Source organism: Sapajus apella, unplaced genomic scaffold (genome assembly GCF_009761245.1).
Source record: "Sapajus apella isolate SASKATOON/1434 unplaced genomic scaffold, GSC_monkey_1.0 scaffold37, whole genome shotgun sequence".
Taxonomy (NCBI): domain Eukaryota; kingdom Metazoa; phylum Chordata; class Mammalia; order Primates; family Cebidae; genus Sapajus; species Sapajus apella.
In genome coordinates, this window is record NW_022436977.1 from 5,934,340 (window position 1) to 5,951,709 (window position 17,370).

A 17,370-nucleotide genomic window follows, 5' to 3' on the forward strand; every position below is an offset into this window, starting at 1 on the left:
TCCAAGTGCAGGGGATGAAATACCTGCGATCCTGCAAGTCCTGTGGCACCAACTCTCCCCACTTCTGGGGCCTCCATTGATACAGCCAAGGGAAGACATTCCACAAGCTGATTAGATTGCCTCATTAGGTATTTGGAATTGGGGCAGCAAAAAGCAAGGGTAGTCAGATGGCAGGAAGTAAAGCTCATGTAGAGATATGGCTGGTGTTGGTGGCCTAGCAAGTCACTTATGTGGGAAGCCAAGATGCATCTTCAGAGGTAGCGCAGTGTGCTGGTTATGCACCCAGACTGGAAATAGGCGGCCTGGTTTGAATCATGGCTCCCACGTATTAGCTATAGGATCTGCGGCAAGTTGCTTCACCTTTAGGTGACTCGGTTTTCTCATCTGTAAAATGGGGAAATGGTAGCGAACTCAACTAGTTAAAATGGAATGAGTTGACACCCACAAGGGACATGGCACGGGCACACAGCACACACTCGGGAACTGCCAGAGACAGGAAGGCCGCAGAGAAGGCCCCACAGCCCACAGACCAGCAGCTCCCAATGACATTCCAGTCCTCAGAGGGGCTGCCAGGACTTGAGCACTTTATTTCAACCATCAAAGTGTTTCCACAGAGAGCAAACAGCAATATTTCCTATGGCATTTTACCTAATTCAGTCTTCACCTCAGCACTAAAAGACTTTTAAATTTAAAAGTCATACACCACATTTACTTGAAAATTTTATATTTCTTTTTATTGCAAATTTCTGGTCGAGGAAAGAATATGGAAGCTGATTCTCATTTGAGCTTTGGTGAGAAGAGTACTGCACTGTGGCTCAGCTGCACACCAAAACACGTGCAGGCCTCGGACACACACTGATGCCTGCGACCCACCTCCCAGAGGTTCTGACTTAATCTGTCTAGGAGGCACAGAGGGGCATCAGTAACCTTCCCAGCTCCTCCAGATGATTCCAACATGTAGCCGAGGTGGAGCACGCCTGTGGTGGCTCATCTCATGGAGCTGGCAATGTCAGAGGCACCTGAGAAGCTCAGCTGACAGCCACATGTCACCTACTTATATCACCCCTTGGCCAGGTGTAGCTGGTGCTCCCCACCTCCCTCTTCCCAGGTGTCGATGTTCTGATTCCTTCTCCTCAAAGACCCCAGAGAACAGAGATGCTGGAGGGGTGTGGCTTCCTGTGCTGTGGTTTGTGCTTAAACGTGGAGGACCACATGAAATGTGTGTACGCTACCACAAAAGAAATTCACTTTCTGATTGCAAAAGAGCATTTGCCTCTTTTTTTCTTTGTTAAGTGGAAATTTATGACAAAATAAGAAAATACGTGTTGGATGATACAGTCCCTGTATAACCTCTCATGTCCAAATTTGAAAAAAGAAAATTTGTCAGGCCATTGAGAGTAACATATGTACTTTAGCAGCATATTTTATATGGGTAAACAGTAATAGCCAGTTAGATATTTCATTTGTGATTTATCCTAAAAATAGAAAATGCTTTTTATTTTCCTGAGTCCTTGGCAAACAAAAAAACATTTTTTTCTTTTTAATTGTTAAAGTATTCCTGTTTTTCTTTTTCCTGGGGCACCCTCACAGTTCAGAACGGCGTGTCTCACTGTCGGTTTTTACACACAGAGATGAACAAACAGCACTGGGGCCAATTTTCAATGACTGATCAAATACGGCAATTGAAAATAAAACACCCATCATCTACAAAGTTGCTCAAGATCAAGTTTCTTGATAGTGCTATAAATGCAATATCGATATGAATTATTGTCCATACAAAAGTATGAATTTCTATTCCATTAGTAATACTGAATGATTAATCCCTTAACAACAGTGACAAAATTTTTAGAACATTTAAAAAATACGGAAGATTCCTGTTTGACATCATACTTCTGATGAATTATCTTACTTTCTATTTTGTCTGCAAAAGTTACAGAGTACAGTGCATTAACATGAGAAAACCAAGGCACGAAAATACAGTTACAATAAATGTATACAAACTCTAGCACTTTGTGCCAATTTTGGAGACATTTAAAGAGATCATAAACTCTGAAAAAGTATCACGTTCTATTTTGATTAGTGAACAATTAATTGTGCAGTAAATAGACTGTTAACCACCATTCCATTATTAAATATATGGCTATCACTATTCAGGCTGTGGATAATTCAAAAATAGTTTTAAATATTAAAACCTGTAATATCTAGGTGGTCAATGTAGATATTGAGCCTTACAATATCTAAATAAGTTTCCATTTAATTTGCAATCCATATGGCAGTTAGCAATTTTTAAACTATATTCATTACATAAATGGTGGGGTTTCTTCTAAGTGTTAAATCATTTCCCCTTACAAAAGACAGAAGATTTACAAGGAGATAACCAATATAAGAAATGCATAGACAACAATAATAAAATCCAAATTGGACTCAAAGGTTGAAGGCTAATCTACTGGAACATTCTCTTAATTTAGGGTGAGGAGCAACACATTCCTGTGATGATTCATTAGTTTCTTAATTTAAAAAAATCACTATGACATTTTTCAAAATAGTAAAGTCTTTGCTAGTGCATCAAGCATTGAAGAAAAATTGTCATCTTTCCATTCATAAAATGAAGAAGATAAAAGCCTTTCAAAATACGGGGGGGTGGGGATTTCCGTTGAATTTAGAGAAGTGAAATAAAGTGGTAAAAACGGTATTTCATACTTTTAGAGTATTTTCAAGACTCAAGGTAAACGTTTAGACCCATAAAAACACATTTCTTGGCACATGCACGCCACGGATGGAACAATCCAGAATGCGGCGACGGCCTGGCTACAGAGGTATCCGGCTCCTGGCCCCACTGGCAACACTGTCTTTTAGGACCTTGTGCCAGCTCCCTTCACATGGGGGTTTCCGGCTTCTGCATCAGTTGGATCTGCTTCTGTAGCTGGTCCCTGTCCAGCTTCATCTTGGCCTCGAGAACTTGCCTGAGGGATCCTATGCTTTCATAGACGGCTGTAAACCCTTGAAGGAAAGGTAAAGTTCACAAGAGTTAATATTTCACAAACAATGCTGTATCAAATTCTATAGCATCTAGTAATGGTTGATTCAGGCAAAAATTACTTTTTTTTTTTTTCTTTTTTACAAAGATGGGGTTTCACCATATTGGTCAGGCTGGTCTCGAACTCCTGACCTCAGGTGATCCACCCACCTCAGCCTCCCAAAGTGCTGGGATTACAGGCGTGAGCCACCACGCCCGGCTTCAGGCAAAAGTTACTAATAGATGTTAAAACCCCTGGGGTAAAAGTTTGATGGGTAACAGGTGAGTTTCATAGTCTCTCCCTAGAGATTACTTTTTAATTACAAAAAGGAAAAAGGAGCTATTATAATGCAGAAATCTGACATGTATCACTTTAGCCAAGGGATCAGAGTTAATGACACCAATACTGGGAGAAACCAACATCATGTAACTCCTGAAAAGATACCCCGGGCAGGGCACAACATCACTTATTGACATTTTCAAAGAATACCAAAAAGCACAACCTAAATTATATCAAGATGAAGCAAACAGGCCTGGTATGGTGGCTCACGCCAATAATCTCAACACTTTGGGAGGCTGAGGCGGGTTGATCACCTGAAGTCAGGAGCTGGAGATCATCCAGGATAACATGGTGAAACCCCATCTCTACTAAAAATACAAAAATTAGCTGAGCATGATGGTGCACATCTGTAGTCCCAGCTACTCAGAAGTCTGAGGAAGGAGAATCACTTGAACCCGGGAAACCGAGTTCAGCGCAGTGAGCCGAGATCTTGCTACTGCACTCCAGCCTAGGGGCAGAGCGAGACTCCATCACAAAAAAAAAAACGACTCTTCTGCAAAAAAAGATGAAGCAAACAAGTCTAAACTGAGGGATAGTCTGCAAAATGCTGCCTGTATGATATTCATTTAAAATGTCAAGATCGGTTGGCTGCTTGTTAATTATTTTCTTCCCTCATTTTTTTTTTTAATGTCTCTATTATTAAACACAATTACAGGCATACCCAGTTTTAGACTGCATTTTAGCCCGGGCAATAAAGCAACACCCCTGTTCTCTCTCCCCCTTCCTCTTTCTTCCTTTCCTTTATTCTTTTTCTTTATTCTTTTTCTTTCTTTCTCTCATTCTTCCTTAAAAAAAAAAAACTTTTTGTATTTTAAAATTCTTGAAATTTGCTTTTCTGTCAGCAGAGTTCAGTGGCAGAAAGGCTGGAATGTTGTGAAGAGTTCTTTTCCTCTCTAAATTTAGGAACAGCAAAGATTGGTTTAGGGTCAGTTTAGTACAATAACAGCAGTGAACCAGATAATTTAATTTAGGGACCTAGTAATTTAAAAGGTTGCACTAGAAAAACATGTCAAGCCAGATGAGCACCTCTGGTATCACCATCATCATCATAATGAGATAACTTATAGAGGAGTGTTAAAGTGATGTAAGGAAGACATTATATGAAAGAATACATTATTTTTGCTTCTCCAACAACAACAACAAAATGTCAAGATCACTGAGGAACTGGTCCAGATGAATAGAGACTAAATAAAGAAACGTAACAATTGAATACAATGTGTAACTCTGGATTAGAACCTGAAGGGCCAACATCAACAATCATAAGCGAAATACAAATTAAAACCACAATAAGTTATCACCTCATACTTGCTAGGATGGCTATTATCTAAAAGACAAAAGCGTACAAGCGTTGGCAACAGTGTGAAGAAAGGGGAACACTTGTACACTGTCGGTGGGAATGCAGAAGGGGGCAGCCATTGGGGAAAACGGTATAAGGTAGGGGCGTCCAATCTTTCGGCTTCCCTGGGCCACACTGTAAGAATTGTCTTGGGCCACATGTCAAATACACTAACACTAATGATAGCTGATGAGCTAAACAAACAAAAAATCGCAAAAAAAATCTCATAATGTTTTAAGAAAGTTTATGAATATGTCTAGGGCTGCATTTAAAGCCATCCTGGGCCACATATGGCCTGTGCGCTGTGGGTTGGACAAGCTTGGTATAGAGGTTACTAAAGAAATTAAAAATGCAATACCGTACAACCTAGCCATCTCACTACTGGGTGTATTCCCAAAGGAAATTAAATAACTACCTCTTCAAGATATCTGCACTCTCCTGTTCATTGCAGTATTATTTACAATAGCCAACATAGAGAAGCAACTGAAGTGTGCCCATCAAAAAATTAGTGATTAAAGGAAGTGTGTATATACACATATGATGAATATTAGCCTTACAAAAAAAGGAGAGCCTGCCATTTGTCACAAATGGATACAAATGGAGGGCATTATGCTAAGTGAAATAAGACAGATACAGAAAGAAAAATACTGCATAATCTCAAATGTGGAATCAAAAAAGAAAGAGAAAGAAGGAACGAAGAAAAGAAAGAAGGAAGGAAGGTGGGAAGGAGGGAAGGAAGGACGGAGGGAAGGAGGAAGGGAGAGAGAGCAGGCAGGCAGTCCTGCCAAGGCAGGTGGATTACTTGAGGTCAGGAGTTTGAGATCAGAGTGGCCACGGGGTGAAACTCCATCTCTACTAAAAATATTAAAATAAGCCAGGTATGGCGGCTCACATCTACAATCCCAGCTACTCGTGAGGCTGAGGCATGAGAATCACTTGAACTTGGGAAGCAGAGGTTGCAGTGAACCAAGATCATGCCTCTGCACTCCAGCCTGAGTGACAGAGTGAGACTGCGTTTCAAAAAACAAACAAAAAATGAAAGTCAAAAACACAGATAGAATACAATGGGGGTTACCAAAGGTGGGGAGGAAGAGGAGGAAATGGGGAGATGTAGGTTAAAGGATACAATTTGCTGATATGCAAAATGAAAAAGCCCAGACATCTCATGTATAGCATGAGGACTACAGTCAATAATATTCTATTGTATTTGGGATTTTTGCTAAGAGTACATTTTCAGGTGTTCCTGCCATACACACACACACAGACACACACACACGAATACCTGTGAGATGATACATATGTTAACTTGCTTGAATCCAGTAACTATTTGAATATGTATATGTTTACCAAAATATGAACATCTTATTGTATACCTTAAATATATACAACACTTTTTTAAAATAAAAAACCATGTAATTAGAAAAAAAAGACACTGGACTGGAAAAGGAAAGCAGCACGTTAAAAATTGAATATTAACAAACATTTCATGGATGATACATTGCACTGAAGTTATGAATAAGGGAATATTCTTGTTCTTAGCATATATACACTGAAATAATAAAAGGGTGACCAGGCAGTGGCTCACACCTGTAATTTCAGTGCTTTGGTAGGTCGAGGCAGGGAGACAGCTTGAGCCCAGGAGGCTACAGTGAGCTACAATCACATCACTTCACTCCAGCCTAGCCAACAGAGCCAGCCCCTGTCTCACTCTGTCATTTTTTGTATTTCCAAAAAAAAAAAGAAAAAAGGAAATAATAAAGGGGTAAAAAGGCATCATGAGGCCAGGTCTGGTGGCTCACACCTGTAATCCCAGCAGTCTGGGAGGCCATGGTAGGAGGATCACTTGAGGTCAAGAGTTCAAGACCAGCCTGGCCAACATGGTGAAACCCTGTCTCTATTAAAAATACAAAAAAAAAAAAAAAAATTAGCTTAGCTGGGCTTGGTGGCATATGCCTGTAATCCCAGCTACTCAGGAGCCTGGGGCAGGGAAATCGCTTGAACCCTGGAGGCAGAGGTTGCAGTGAAGCTGAGATCATGCTACTGCACTCCATTATGGGTCATAGAGCAAGACTCTGTCTCAAAAAAAAAAAAAGAAAGAAATATATTATCTTTTTAATAAAGAAAATGGCTTTAATTTTATTTATTTATAGATATATATGTTTTGTTTTGTTTTATTTGAGACGGAGTCTCACTGTGCTGCACAGCCTGGAGTGCAGTGGCACAATCTCAACTCACTGCAACCTCGGCCTCCCGGGTTCAAGCGATTCTCCCGCCTCAGCCTCCCGAGTAGCTGGGACTCCAGGCATGCGCCACCATGCCTGGCTAATTTTTTGTGTGTTTAGTAGAGACGGGGTTTCACCATGTTAGCCAGGCTGGTCTCAATCTCCTGACCTTGTGATTACCTGCCTCGGCCTCCCAAAGGGCTGGGATTATAGGTGCGACCACTGTGCCCGGCCGGCTTTAATTTTAAAAACACTCAGATGCTTTTCATATTAGGTGCTAAATATTAACACCCTCAATGGTATGTTAAATAGATAACAATACATTTATTCAGGGAATGATGTAAAGTTAAACATCGATGAAATATTCAAATACCATATTTTAATAGTCCAAAGACTAAGAAAGAAAATTCATTTTTATCTTTACAAGTTATCCAATTCATATATTTAATTGTAGCTCCTATAAATAAAATAATACACATTTGGTGGTAATAACAAAATTATTCTTGGCATAAGTAGCACTTTTATTTTCAAGTGGCCATTTCACAGAAGAAAATTCATGGAATCATACAGCTGGAAGGAGCTAGGAGAGAATTTAGTTCCACTTCTCACACTACAAGAACGTCTTCTTGCTGACCACAATTAACCAGTCTCCACTTAAATACATTCTGTAACGAAGACCCCTCAAGCTCCCAAAGCCATCAGTGTCTTTTAGGGCTCATTAACTTAAAGGTACTTCTGTCTCATATTGAGTTAAAATCTGTCTTCAGGTACCTTCCACTTAGGGGTCGCAGTTCTGTGTCTCTGAGTTCAGAGCATAAATCTAATGCCTCCTGTATACAACAGCACTCAGAAGTTGAAATCAGCTCTAATGTTCTCTAAGCAAGTGTGAATTCATGGGCCCTGCTGACCTGCCAGAAGAGGAAAATCATTCATTGCCAGGGTGGTACTGTACTGCTAACACCATGTAAAATAAGCCCTCAAAAACTCTTCAAAGATATGTGCTTTCTTTTGAGACATGTTAACCTTGGCTACGAATAGAAAAGAACTGGCAGATTGTGCTAAAGAAAATGTACCTCAGTTGCCAGCTAAGCAATTTCAGTTTTGTCTGTCTGTCTTTATATAGCTGAAATTCAAACGGCATTGTAGCTACTTAGAAAAGACAGCAGAGCTACTTAGAAAACCAACTAAGGATATTTCATGGTTATTACCCTTAGCTAGGTTCATGGGTAGTTGCAGGAGATACTGATTAATAAGTTTTAGATCAGACAGAAAACAAAGCATGTGAGCTGTTTTGGTTCTGGCCTACCAGCATTAACTTCCGCTTTCATTTCCTTGATGTTCTGGTTCATCTGTAACTCCAGCTTGGTGATTCGCCCGTGCATCTTCTCCTCTTCCTGCCTTGTTCTCTGACTATCGAAAGTCTTCTTCTGACCCTCTTCTATTTTGTCAAGTCTGGCCGACATCTGGCTGAGCTTCTTCTCCATGTCCCTTTCACTGGCCCCCTGAGATCCATGATAAGAACTGCACTTAATCACTCCAAAAAGAAAATTCGCATTGCATTCGAATCAGCCATAATATCATTTAACAACAATCTGCAAGGAGCAGATTCGCAACAGCTGCTTGTTGCCACCCTAATATCCATTCTCCCTTTCTTCCTTAAAAAATCGATGATTTTTGGCTGGGTACAAGGTCATTCAAAATAAAGACTACATTTTCTGGATGGGTGTGGTGGCTTACGCCTATAATCCCAGCACTTTGGGAGGTGAAGCAGGCGGATTACCTGAGGTCGGGAGTTCAAAACCAGCCTGATCAACATGGTAAAATCTTGCCTCTACTAAAAATACAAAAATTAGCCAGGCATGGTAGTGGGCACCTATAATCCCAGCTACTTGGGAGGCTGAGGCAGGAGGATTGCTTGAACCTGGGAGGCGGAGGTTGCAGTGAGCCGAGATTGCGCCATTACACTCCAGCCTGGGTAACAGAATGACACTCTGTCTCAAAAATGAAAAATAAAAAAGACTACATTCAATGAGATGTAAGTACAAGTGTACATGGCAGCTTCCAAGAAAAGTTGAAAGACAGCTGATATATATTCTTACTCCCTCCTTCTTCCTTCTCTTTCTGGAATTCAGCCAGAACAGCTGGAGTTCTAGCAGCCATACTAAATTATGAGGATATGGATCACTCTAGGATTGGCAAAAAGGTGAACTAGAAGGATCCTGGGTCACTGAGGACTGACAAACCATCATATGAATCCTGCATTACCCATACTCAGACTCTGTTATGTGAAATAAAAATAAGCTGCTGTTTCATGAAAGCCACCATTATCCTGGGGTTTATTATTAGCTATTCAACCAATCTATACATAAACAGTGATCCAAAGACCAAGAATTGTTAGTAAAATGTATTAGTATGAACCCAACTAAGTCAATCAGTAGATGTGATGGAAATATGGGGAAATATTTAAAAGACAATATTTAATATTTTAAATATATATAAAATCATGTATAAAAATTAAGCATTCTCTTTCCTTTCCTTTCCACATGCTTGGTTTTTATGGGAATCTGCGTCTGCCAGTGAGCATGGAGGCCAGGACTGCAGACTCCAGGCTGTAAGTGGGTTACGGCATGATAATGCTCTCTTGATGGTGCTCAGTGCAGAGACTGCAATTCAGTGGCTCCATATCTGGAGAGAGCAGAGTCAGAGATGTAAACTGCACCCGTCATTGCAGCTCAGTCATCCATATCCAACAAGAGGAAACAGTGTCAGAAAAGGGAAGGGGGACAGACATGTCATGCTAAATAATTAAAACCAACAAAAATTTGCTTGCCAGGTACTGGTTTGGGACCATAATGATTTTTAAAAGCTACATATGTAGGACTTTTTAAATTTTGAGATCAAGTCTTGCTCTGTGGCCGAGGCTACAGCACAGGTGCAGTTCTAGCTCACTGTAGCCTTGACCTTTCTGGACTCAAGCTTCATTTGCGCTCAGCCTCCCGGGTAGCTCGGACTACAAGCGTGTGCCCCCATGCTCAGCTAATTGTTGTGTTTTTTGTAGAGATGGGGTTTCACCATGTTGCCCAGGCTGGTGTCAAACTCCTGGGATCAAGTGATCCTCCTGCCTCAGCCTCCTAAAGTGTTGGGATTACAGGTGTGAGCCACGGCACCCGGCAGAAGACTTTCTTGATATCATTTTTGAGCAGTTCTACAAACCTTAGCTCTATGTGAGATTGGGATAAAGGAGAAGAAAATGGGGAAAAAATGGTGGATTCTGTTTACATGTTGCACTGTGGTATCTCACATATAGCTACAGTAGAAAGGAGTGATCTGGAGGGGGAAATCTATTCAACACCGGGCAGAAAGCAAAACCAGATCAAGAAATTAAAACAAACAAGGACGAAGTTGGTAATTCTTAGTTTTATGTAGAAATGCAGATGAACAATTTGGATCATTAAGGTTTTAGCTTAAGTTCATTTTAGCTGGAATTTTCTACTTGGTCTTTGTTAACCAAAACAAGTCAAAGTGTTCTATGTCTTTATGAAGAATGAAAAGAATCAATATGAACTATGGAAATGGATTTTAAGAAAAGAATCAATATGAACTATGGAAATGGATTTTAAGGCAAAAAACAATTGAAGAGCTTTAGGTGGTGCCAAATAAATCAGTGATGAGTTATCAGGTATTATTATTCAAACAGGATAGGCCCCCACTGAATAACTTCACAGAATTATTGTTAAACATCAATACCTACACTGTTTTCCTTAACAATCAAGGAAAGCTGGTCAATTTTCTGTAAAAGCTGTTTTTCTATCCGTTCTTGTTCCTGTTGCAACCAACTCCGTGCAGATAATATCTGGTTACTGAGTTCTTCAACTGTACCTTTAAATCTTAAAAAAAAAAAAAAAAAAAAAAAAAAAAGAAAGAAAAAACAATTGCAAGTTACATGTAAAACAGTTTTTTAAAAAAATGCTAAGTTCCAGGGTACATGGGCAGGACGGGCAGGTTTGTTACACAGGTAAACATGCCATGGTGGTTTGCTGCACCTGTCAACCCATCACCTAGGTATTAAGCCCTGCATCCATTAGCTATTTTTCCTGATGCTCTACCTTCCCCCACCCAACCCCCCAGGCCCAAATATGTGTTGGTCCCCTCCCCGTGTCTACGTGTTCTCATTGTTCAGCTCCCACTTATAAGTAAGAACATGAGGTGTTTGGTTTTCTGTTCCTGCATTAGTTTGCTAAGGATAATGGCTTCCTGCTCCAACCATGTCCCTACAAAGGGCATGATCTTACTCCTTTTTATGACTGCATAGTATTCCATGGTATATAAGTACCATATTTTCTTTATCCACTCTATCATTCATGGGCAACTGCGTTGATTCCATGTCTTTGCTACTGTGAATAAGTGCTTTAATGAACATATTCATGCATGTGTCTTTATAATAGAATGATGTATATTCCTTTTGGTATATACACAATAATGGGATTGCTGGGTCAAATGGTATTTCTGGTTCTAACAATTTTTTTAATGACATCAAACAACATCAGTTTCCAACTATCATATTTCTGGTATATATGCTGGCATTAAACTCAGCTCAATCAGAATTACATGTTTATCTTTTCTTAGAATTGCACTTAGCACTAATTTGGGAAGCTGGTAGGACAGGAGAATACAACAGATAAAACACCTGATGGTCCTTCCTGGCTCAGTGGACACAGTCTCTCATCTGTTCTAGGGTCCCCTTCTTCCCCAGGCTCTTCCTCCTAGTCCTTTTTATTTCTTGGGGCTAGAACCTGGCTCTCTTTCTCTCTAATGTTCCCCAAATTGCTCTAGCCCTCTATGGATACTTCCTAATGTCAATCAAAAGAAAAACTGAAATTCATCCCATCCTCCCATTCCTCTCCCTTCCCAAATTCCTTATAACTGTCCATACATGCTACCGCGCTCTTAATTACTTCTTTCTAATTTTTATTATATATGTAATAAAATACAGAAGAATTTATGTGATGCAGATGTGTTATTTAAATAATAATAACATGAACACCCATTGTAGTAGAGCCACCACTTGTCCTGCATTATCAGTTCTCTTCTTCTTCCTTATTAAGAAGCCCTCAAATGTCAACTGGGTACATGGCTGCCTAGCCAGAAACCACATTTCCCAGACTCCCTTGCAGTGAGATGTAGCTGCATGATGCATAAAACTCATAAGCACACCTTCCCAGTCATATCTGCCCTGGACTCTCTCCCTGTCCCAGGTGACTGGGAAGGGACAAGGACTGGAGCCTTGGAGAAACCACACTGAGTTGTGAGTGCTGTCTGCCTCCTCTGGACCACTGATCTCTGCACTTTTATGTGAGAGCCAGCGTGGAAGCTAGCTTGTACCCTAACTATACAACCATGAACCCCTGCCAGGTTGAGACATGGAACACTGCCAGGACTTTAGAAGACCCAAGTGTACTCTGCAATCATCCCATCACCCAAGAAGTAACAATTAACTGGAACTTATTATTCTTTATCATTTTATTCTATTGGTTTGGATCCTAATACAACATATTTTTCAGCATTGAATTTTTTTTGTTTGTTTGAGATGGAGTCTCACACTGTTGCTCAGGCTAGAATACATACAGTGGTACAATCTCAGCCCACTGCAACCTCCGCCTCCCAAGTGCAAGCAATTCTCCTGCCTCAACCTCCCAAGTAGCTGGGACTGTAGGCGTGTGCCACCACGCCTGGCTAATTTTTACATTTTTGTAGAGACAGAGTTTCACCATGCTGGCCAGGGTGGTCTCAAACTCTTGACCATTACGTAATCTGCCTGTCTTGATCTCCCAGAGTGCGTGGATTACAGGCATGAGCTACCTTGGCTGGCCAGCATTGCATATTTTTCAATTTTATATAAAGGGAACAGTACTACAGTGTGAGTTTTCTACTTCTCTTGTCACTCAACATATGTCTGTGAAATTCATTCACACTGATTTGTATAGCTGTAGTGATTTCATCTTCATTGTTGAATAGTATTCCATTTTATAAATGTACTGCAGCTTACCCAGTCTTCTATTGATGGACATTGTTTCGGTTTGTTTTTATCCATCTTCAGTATTAAAAATAATGTTGTTATGAAAATACTGACATGTAGCTCCTGGTTCACATTTGGAAGAGTTTCTCTAGGGTCTGAATATATCCAACTTTTCCAGAAAATACCAGATTCTTTTCCAGAGTGGTTGTACTACTTCACATGTTACTCAGTGTTATAAAGACGTCCTGTTCTCCACATCCCTGCTAACACTTTCACATATCTGATGTGAATTTGTGTCCTTTAGATTTTTTCTAACATTTGGAAATTAAATACTCTAATTTTATTCTTTTAGAATAGAAATTTTAATACTCACACTTAATTTATCAAGATCTACAGTTATTTAATGTCTCTAATTTGATTCTGAAAAACTCCTTAGAATAATTTCAGAAATCTTCCTCTGCATTTAGATGTTGTCATTGACCTATATTTTAGTTGTTTTGACCCTCTGCAAATTCGACTTTAAATTACTGTTTGTTTAGATTTGCCTAATGTTCATCATATTCTTTGCACATCCTTTCTTCTTATATTTTGGACCTTCTTTTGTGTTATTTTCCTTTTTTTTTTTTTTTGGAGATAGAGTCTCACTCTGTTGCCAAGGCTGGAGTACAGTGGCACGATTTCAGCTCACTACAACCTCTGCCACTTGGGTTCAAACGATTTCCACCTACTTTCATATTTTTAATAGAGACATAGTTTCTTCATGTTGGCCAGGCTGGTCTCAAACTCCTAACCTCAAGTGATCCAACAGCTTTGGCCTCCCAAAGCATTAGGGTTATAGGCGTGAACCACTGCACCCAGCCTATTTTCCTTTTTCCTGAAGACTTTTTATTTATTTATTTATTTATACAGAATCTTGCTGTGTTTTTCAGGCAGGAGAGCAGTGGTGTGATCTCGGTTCACTGCAACCTCCACCTCCCAGGTTGAAATGATTCTCCTGCCTCAGCCTCCCAAGTAGCTGGGACTACAGGCGCATACCACCATGTCCGGCTAATCTTTTGTATTTTCAGTAGAGATGGGGTTTCACCATGTTTGCCAGGCTGGTCTTGAACTCCTGACTGCAGGTGATCTGCCCACCTCAGCCTTTCAAAATGCAGGATTATGGGCATGAACCACCACACACAGCTATGAAGGCTGTCTTTTTAAAATTCCATTAGCATAAGTTTATTAGTACATTTTGAGTTTTGTTTTTTTTTTCTAAGACAGGATCTCATTCTGTCATCTAGACTGGAGTGCAGTGGCTCGATCATACCTCATTGCAGCCTCAGTCTCCTGGACTCAAGCAATCCTCTTGCCTCAGCCTCCTGAGTAGCTGGGACTACAGGCATGCACCACCACACCCAGCTAAGTTTGAGTTCTCATTTGTCTAAAAGATCTTTATTTTTCCACTGGCTGACAACCTGTCTCTCAGTATCTGAAGGTACCAGACCACCTTCTCTGAGCCCCCATTAATAGGGTTGAGGAATCAGCATTGGTCTAATTACTTTCTCTGCTTTAAGATCTTTCTTTGTTTGGAGTTCTGTAGTTTTAGAGCACCAAGCTGATGTGTCTAGACTTGGCTTTTTACTTATTCTACTGGAATGTATTTGGCTTTTTTTTTTTTTTTTTGAGACAGAGTCCTGCTCTATTGCACAGGCTGATACAGTGGTGCAATCGCAGTTCACTACTGTTGCAACCTCTGCCTCCTGGGTTCAGGCAATTATCATGCCTCAGCCTTCTGAGTAGATGGGATTACAGGCCCGAGTCACCACGCCTGGCTATTTTTTGTATTTCAGTAGTGACAGGGTTTCACCATTTTAGCCAGGTTGGTCTGAAACTCCTGACCTCAGGTGATCTGCCCGCCTCGGCCTCCCAGAGTGTTGGGATTACAGGTGAGAGCCACTGTGCCCACCCTGTACTTGCTTTCCTAAGTTTAAGATTTCTCTTTCATCAATTCTGTATACTTGTCTGCCATTCTCCCTTTTGACACTGCTTCTCCCCTATTCCCTCTGTTGTCTTGTCATAGGATTCTGATTAGGCATAGGTTGGGCCTTCTTACTCTGTCTTCTTCTATTTGTGTCTATTGCTGTCACAAAAAATCACACCTGCGAGCAGGCTCGCCTCCCCTGCAGTTTCATGCCCCCACTGCTTCACCGTCACTCCCAGTTCCAGTCACCCTCCTCATCTTTCAGTGGCCCGCATGCCACATTCCTCTCACGACAGGCTATTCAACCTCATATATTCTCATCCTACTCTTTACATAGCAAAGCCCCTTCACTCTTTAGCCCTCACCTCCAACATCCCTTCCTTAGGAAGACCCACAACCAGGCCTCTGTCACTCATTCTCACAGCACCGCCGAATCAGTTTCCCATGGCAGCTCTAACTGATTACCACAAACCTGGTGGCAGAAAACAATACAGATTTGTTCTCTTGCACTTCTGGAAGCTGAAAGTCTGAACTAGGTTTCACTGGACTAAAGTCAAGATGCTTGCAGGGTGGGTTCTTCTGGGGGCTCTGAGGGGAAAATTGTTTCCTTGCCTTTCACAGCTTCTAGTAGCCTCCTGTGTCCCTTGGCTGAGAACCCTTTGCTCCATCCTCAAAGTGTATCACCCTAGTCTCACCTCCATGTCACATGGCCTTCTCTCTTGACTCTGATCCTGTTCCCTCCCTCTTGTAAGGACTCTAGTGATCATATCAGTCTTCTCAGATAAAACCCATTTTAAAATCCATAACTTACTCACATCTGCAAAGTCCTCTTTTGCCGTATAAGGTAATACATTCACAACTCCCAGGGATTAGGACATGAAGATATTTAGAGGACCATTATTCAGCCTACCACAACCATGAACCTTTCCTTCAACACACTTATCATCATTAGTAATAATATAGCAGATGCTAATTTACATCATTGATTAATGGTTGTCAGCTCCCTAGACTAAACTCCACAAGGATAAAAACAGAGTCTGGTTTGGGTTCATTACCAGGTCCTCAGCCCCTAGGTCAATTAATACTCCATACACACTTGTTGAATGAATAGGTGGATAATTATCCAAACACAAAAGACAATCATTATGAAGGAAAAGTGGCAATATGATACACAGAATTTTTTTTAACTTCCATTATTGTTTTCACTTTGTGCAATAAATAAAAACCAAGAAAAAAATTAGCGTATTGCATAAACTCACAAAGCACTTCAACCACTTTTTTTAAAAAAATAAATTGATTGCTTACTTAGTGTCCAAAAGCTGAAGCTGGTGGTTACTATCTCTGTGGGACATCTTCAGTTTGGTGCTCTGCTCTGATATTGACAAGTCCACTCTGCTTAAAAGCTGAGAAATCTGGAAAAGAACCCTTGCTTATAAATACCACATCTAACGTGTTCGGATGCAACTTCAGAAAACATTTAGTAAGCCATATTCTAGTCAACGGCATTAAGAATCGATCTAATTTGATAAATTCATTTATAAGTCTACTTCATCTTTCCACTTTCATTTTCTTTCTTATACACCCATCAAAAATCAAGACCAGTAGCACTGCCAATATATTTATCATGCACTAAGCACTGAATTTTACATGGAGCCCTCTGATGAGCAAGCCCAATTCCTGCCAAAGACTACAACTTCCACCAGCTGTCATAAAATATAGTCAACTTTACCTTGGAATTTCTACCATCAGTGAAACTGCTAGTCGTAGAAAATATAATTTTTTTTTTTTTTTTGAGATGTGGTCTCACTATGTCGCCCAGGCTGGAGTGCAATGGTGCAATCTTGGCTCACTGCAACCTCCGCCTACTGGGTTCAAGTGATTCTCCTGCCTCAGCCTCCTGAGAAGCTGGGATTACAGGTGTGCACCACCACACCAGGCTAACTTTTGTATTTTTTAGTAGAGATGGGATTTCACCATGTTGGTCAGGCTGGTCTCGAACTCCTAACCTCGTGAGCCTCCCGCCTTGGCCTCCCAAAGTGCTGGGATTACAGGTGTGAGCCACCACGTCCGGCCAGAAAATAGAATTTTTTTTTACAGAGATGGGTTGTCACCATATTGGCTAGGCTGGTCTCGAACTCCTGACCTCAGGTGATCCACCCATCTCGGCCTCCCAAAGTGCTGGGATTACAGGTGTGAGCCACCACGCCTGGCCTCCAGAAAATAGAATTTTTATTGTTTACAAAGTCCATCAAGGTCTCAGATTTACCTCCATAACAAGTCAGGTCACCAGTCAATATAACTGGTAGACTAGATCCCTCCTGTATCTTTCTCACACCAACTACCCATTGCCCTTGTCGTTACAGAAATTTAACAAAAACTAGTTCTGCGGCTGGGTGTAGTGGCTCACGCCTATAATCCCAGCACTTTGGGAGGCCGAGGTGGGCGGATCACGAGGTCAAGAGATCGAGACCATCCTG

General features: G+C 40.8%; 1 protein-coding gene across 2 annotated transcripts in view; it reads right to left on the reverse strand.

Annotated features, from left to right (window-relative positions):
- Positions 1–707: 707 nt before the first annotated feature.
- FAM81A (family with sequence similarity 81 member A) overlaps positions 708–17,370 on the reverse strand; it is an 84,942-nt gene continuing 68,279 nt past the window's right edge. For both annotated transcript variants that reach the window (XM_032297292.1, XM_032297291.1), the window contains exons 6-9: positions 16,199–16,305; positions 10,666–10,801; positions 8,221–8,416; positions 708–3,000 (exon numbers count right to left, since the gene is read on the reverse strand). In XM_032297292.1, coding sequence (XP_032153183.1) covers positions 2,876–3,000; positions 8,221–8,416; positions 10,666–10,801; positions 16,199–16,305 — 564 coding nt within the window. In that variant the 3' untranslated portion in view covers positions 708–2,875. The remainder of the gene's footprint in view (positions 3,001–8,220; positions 8,417–10,665; positions 10,802–16,198; positions 16,306–17,370) is intronic.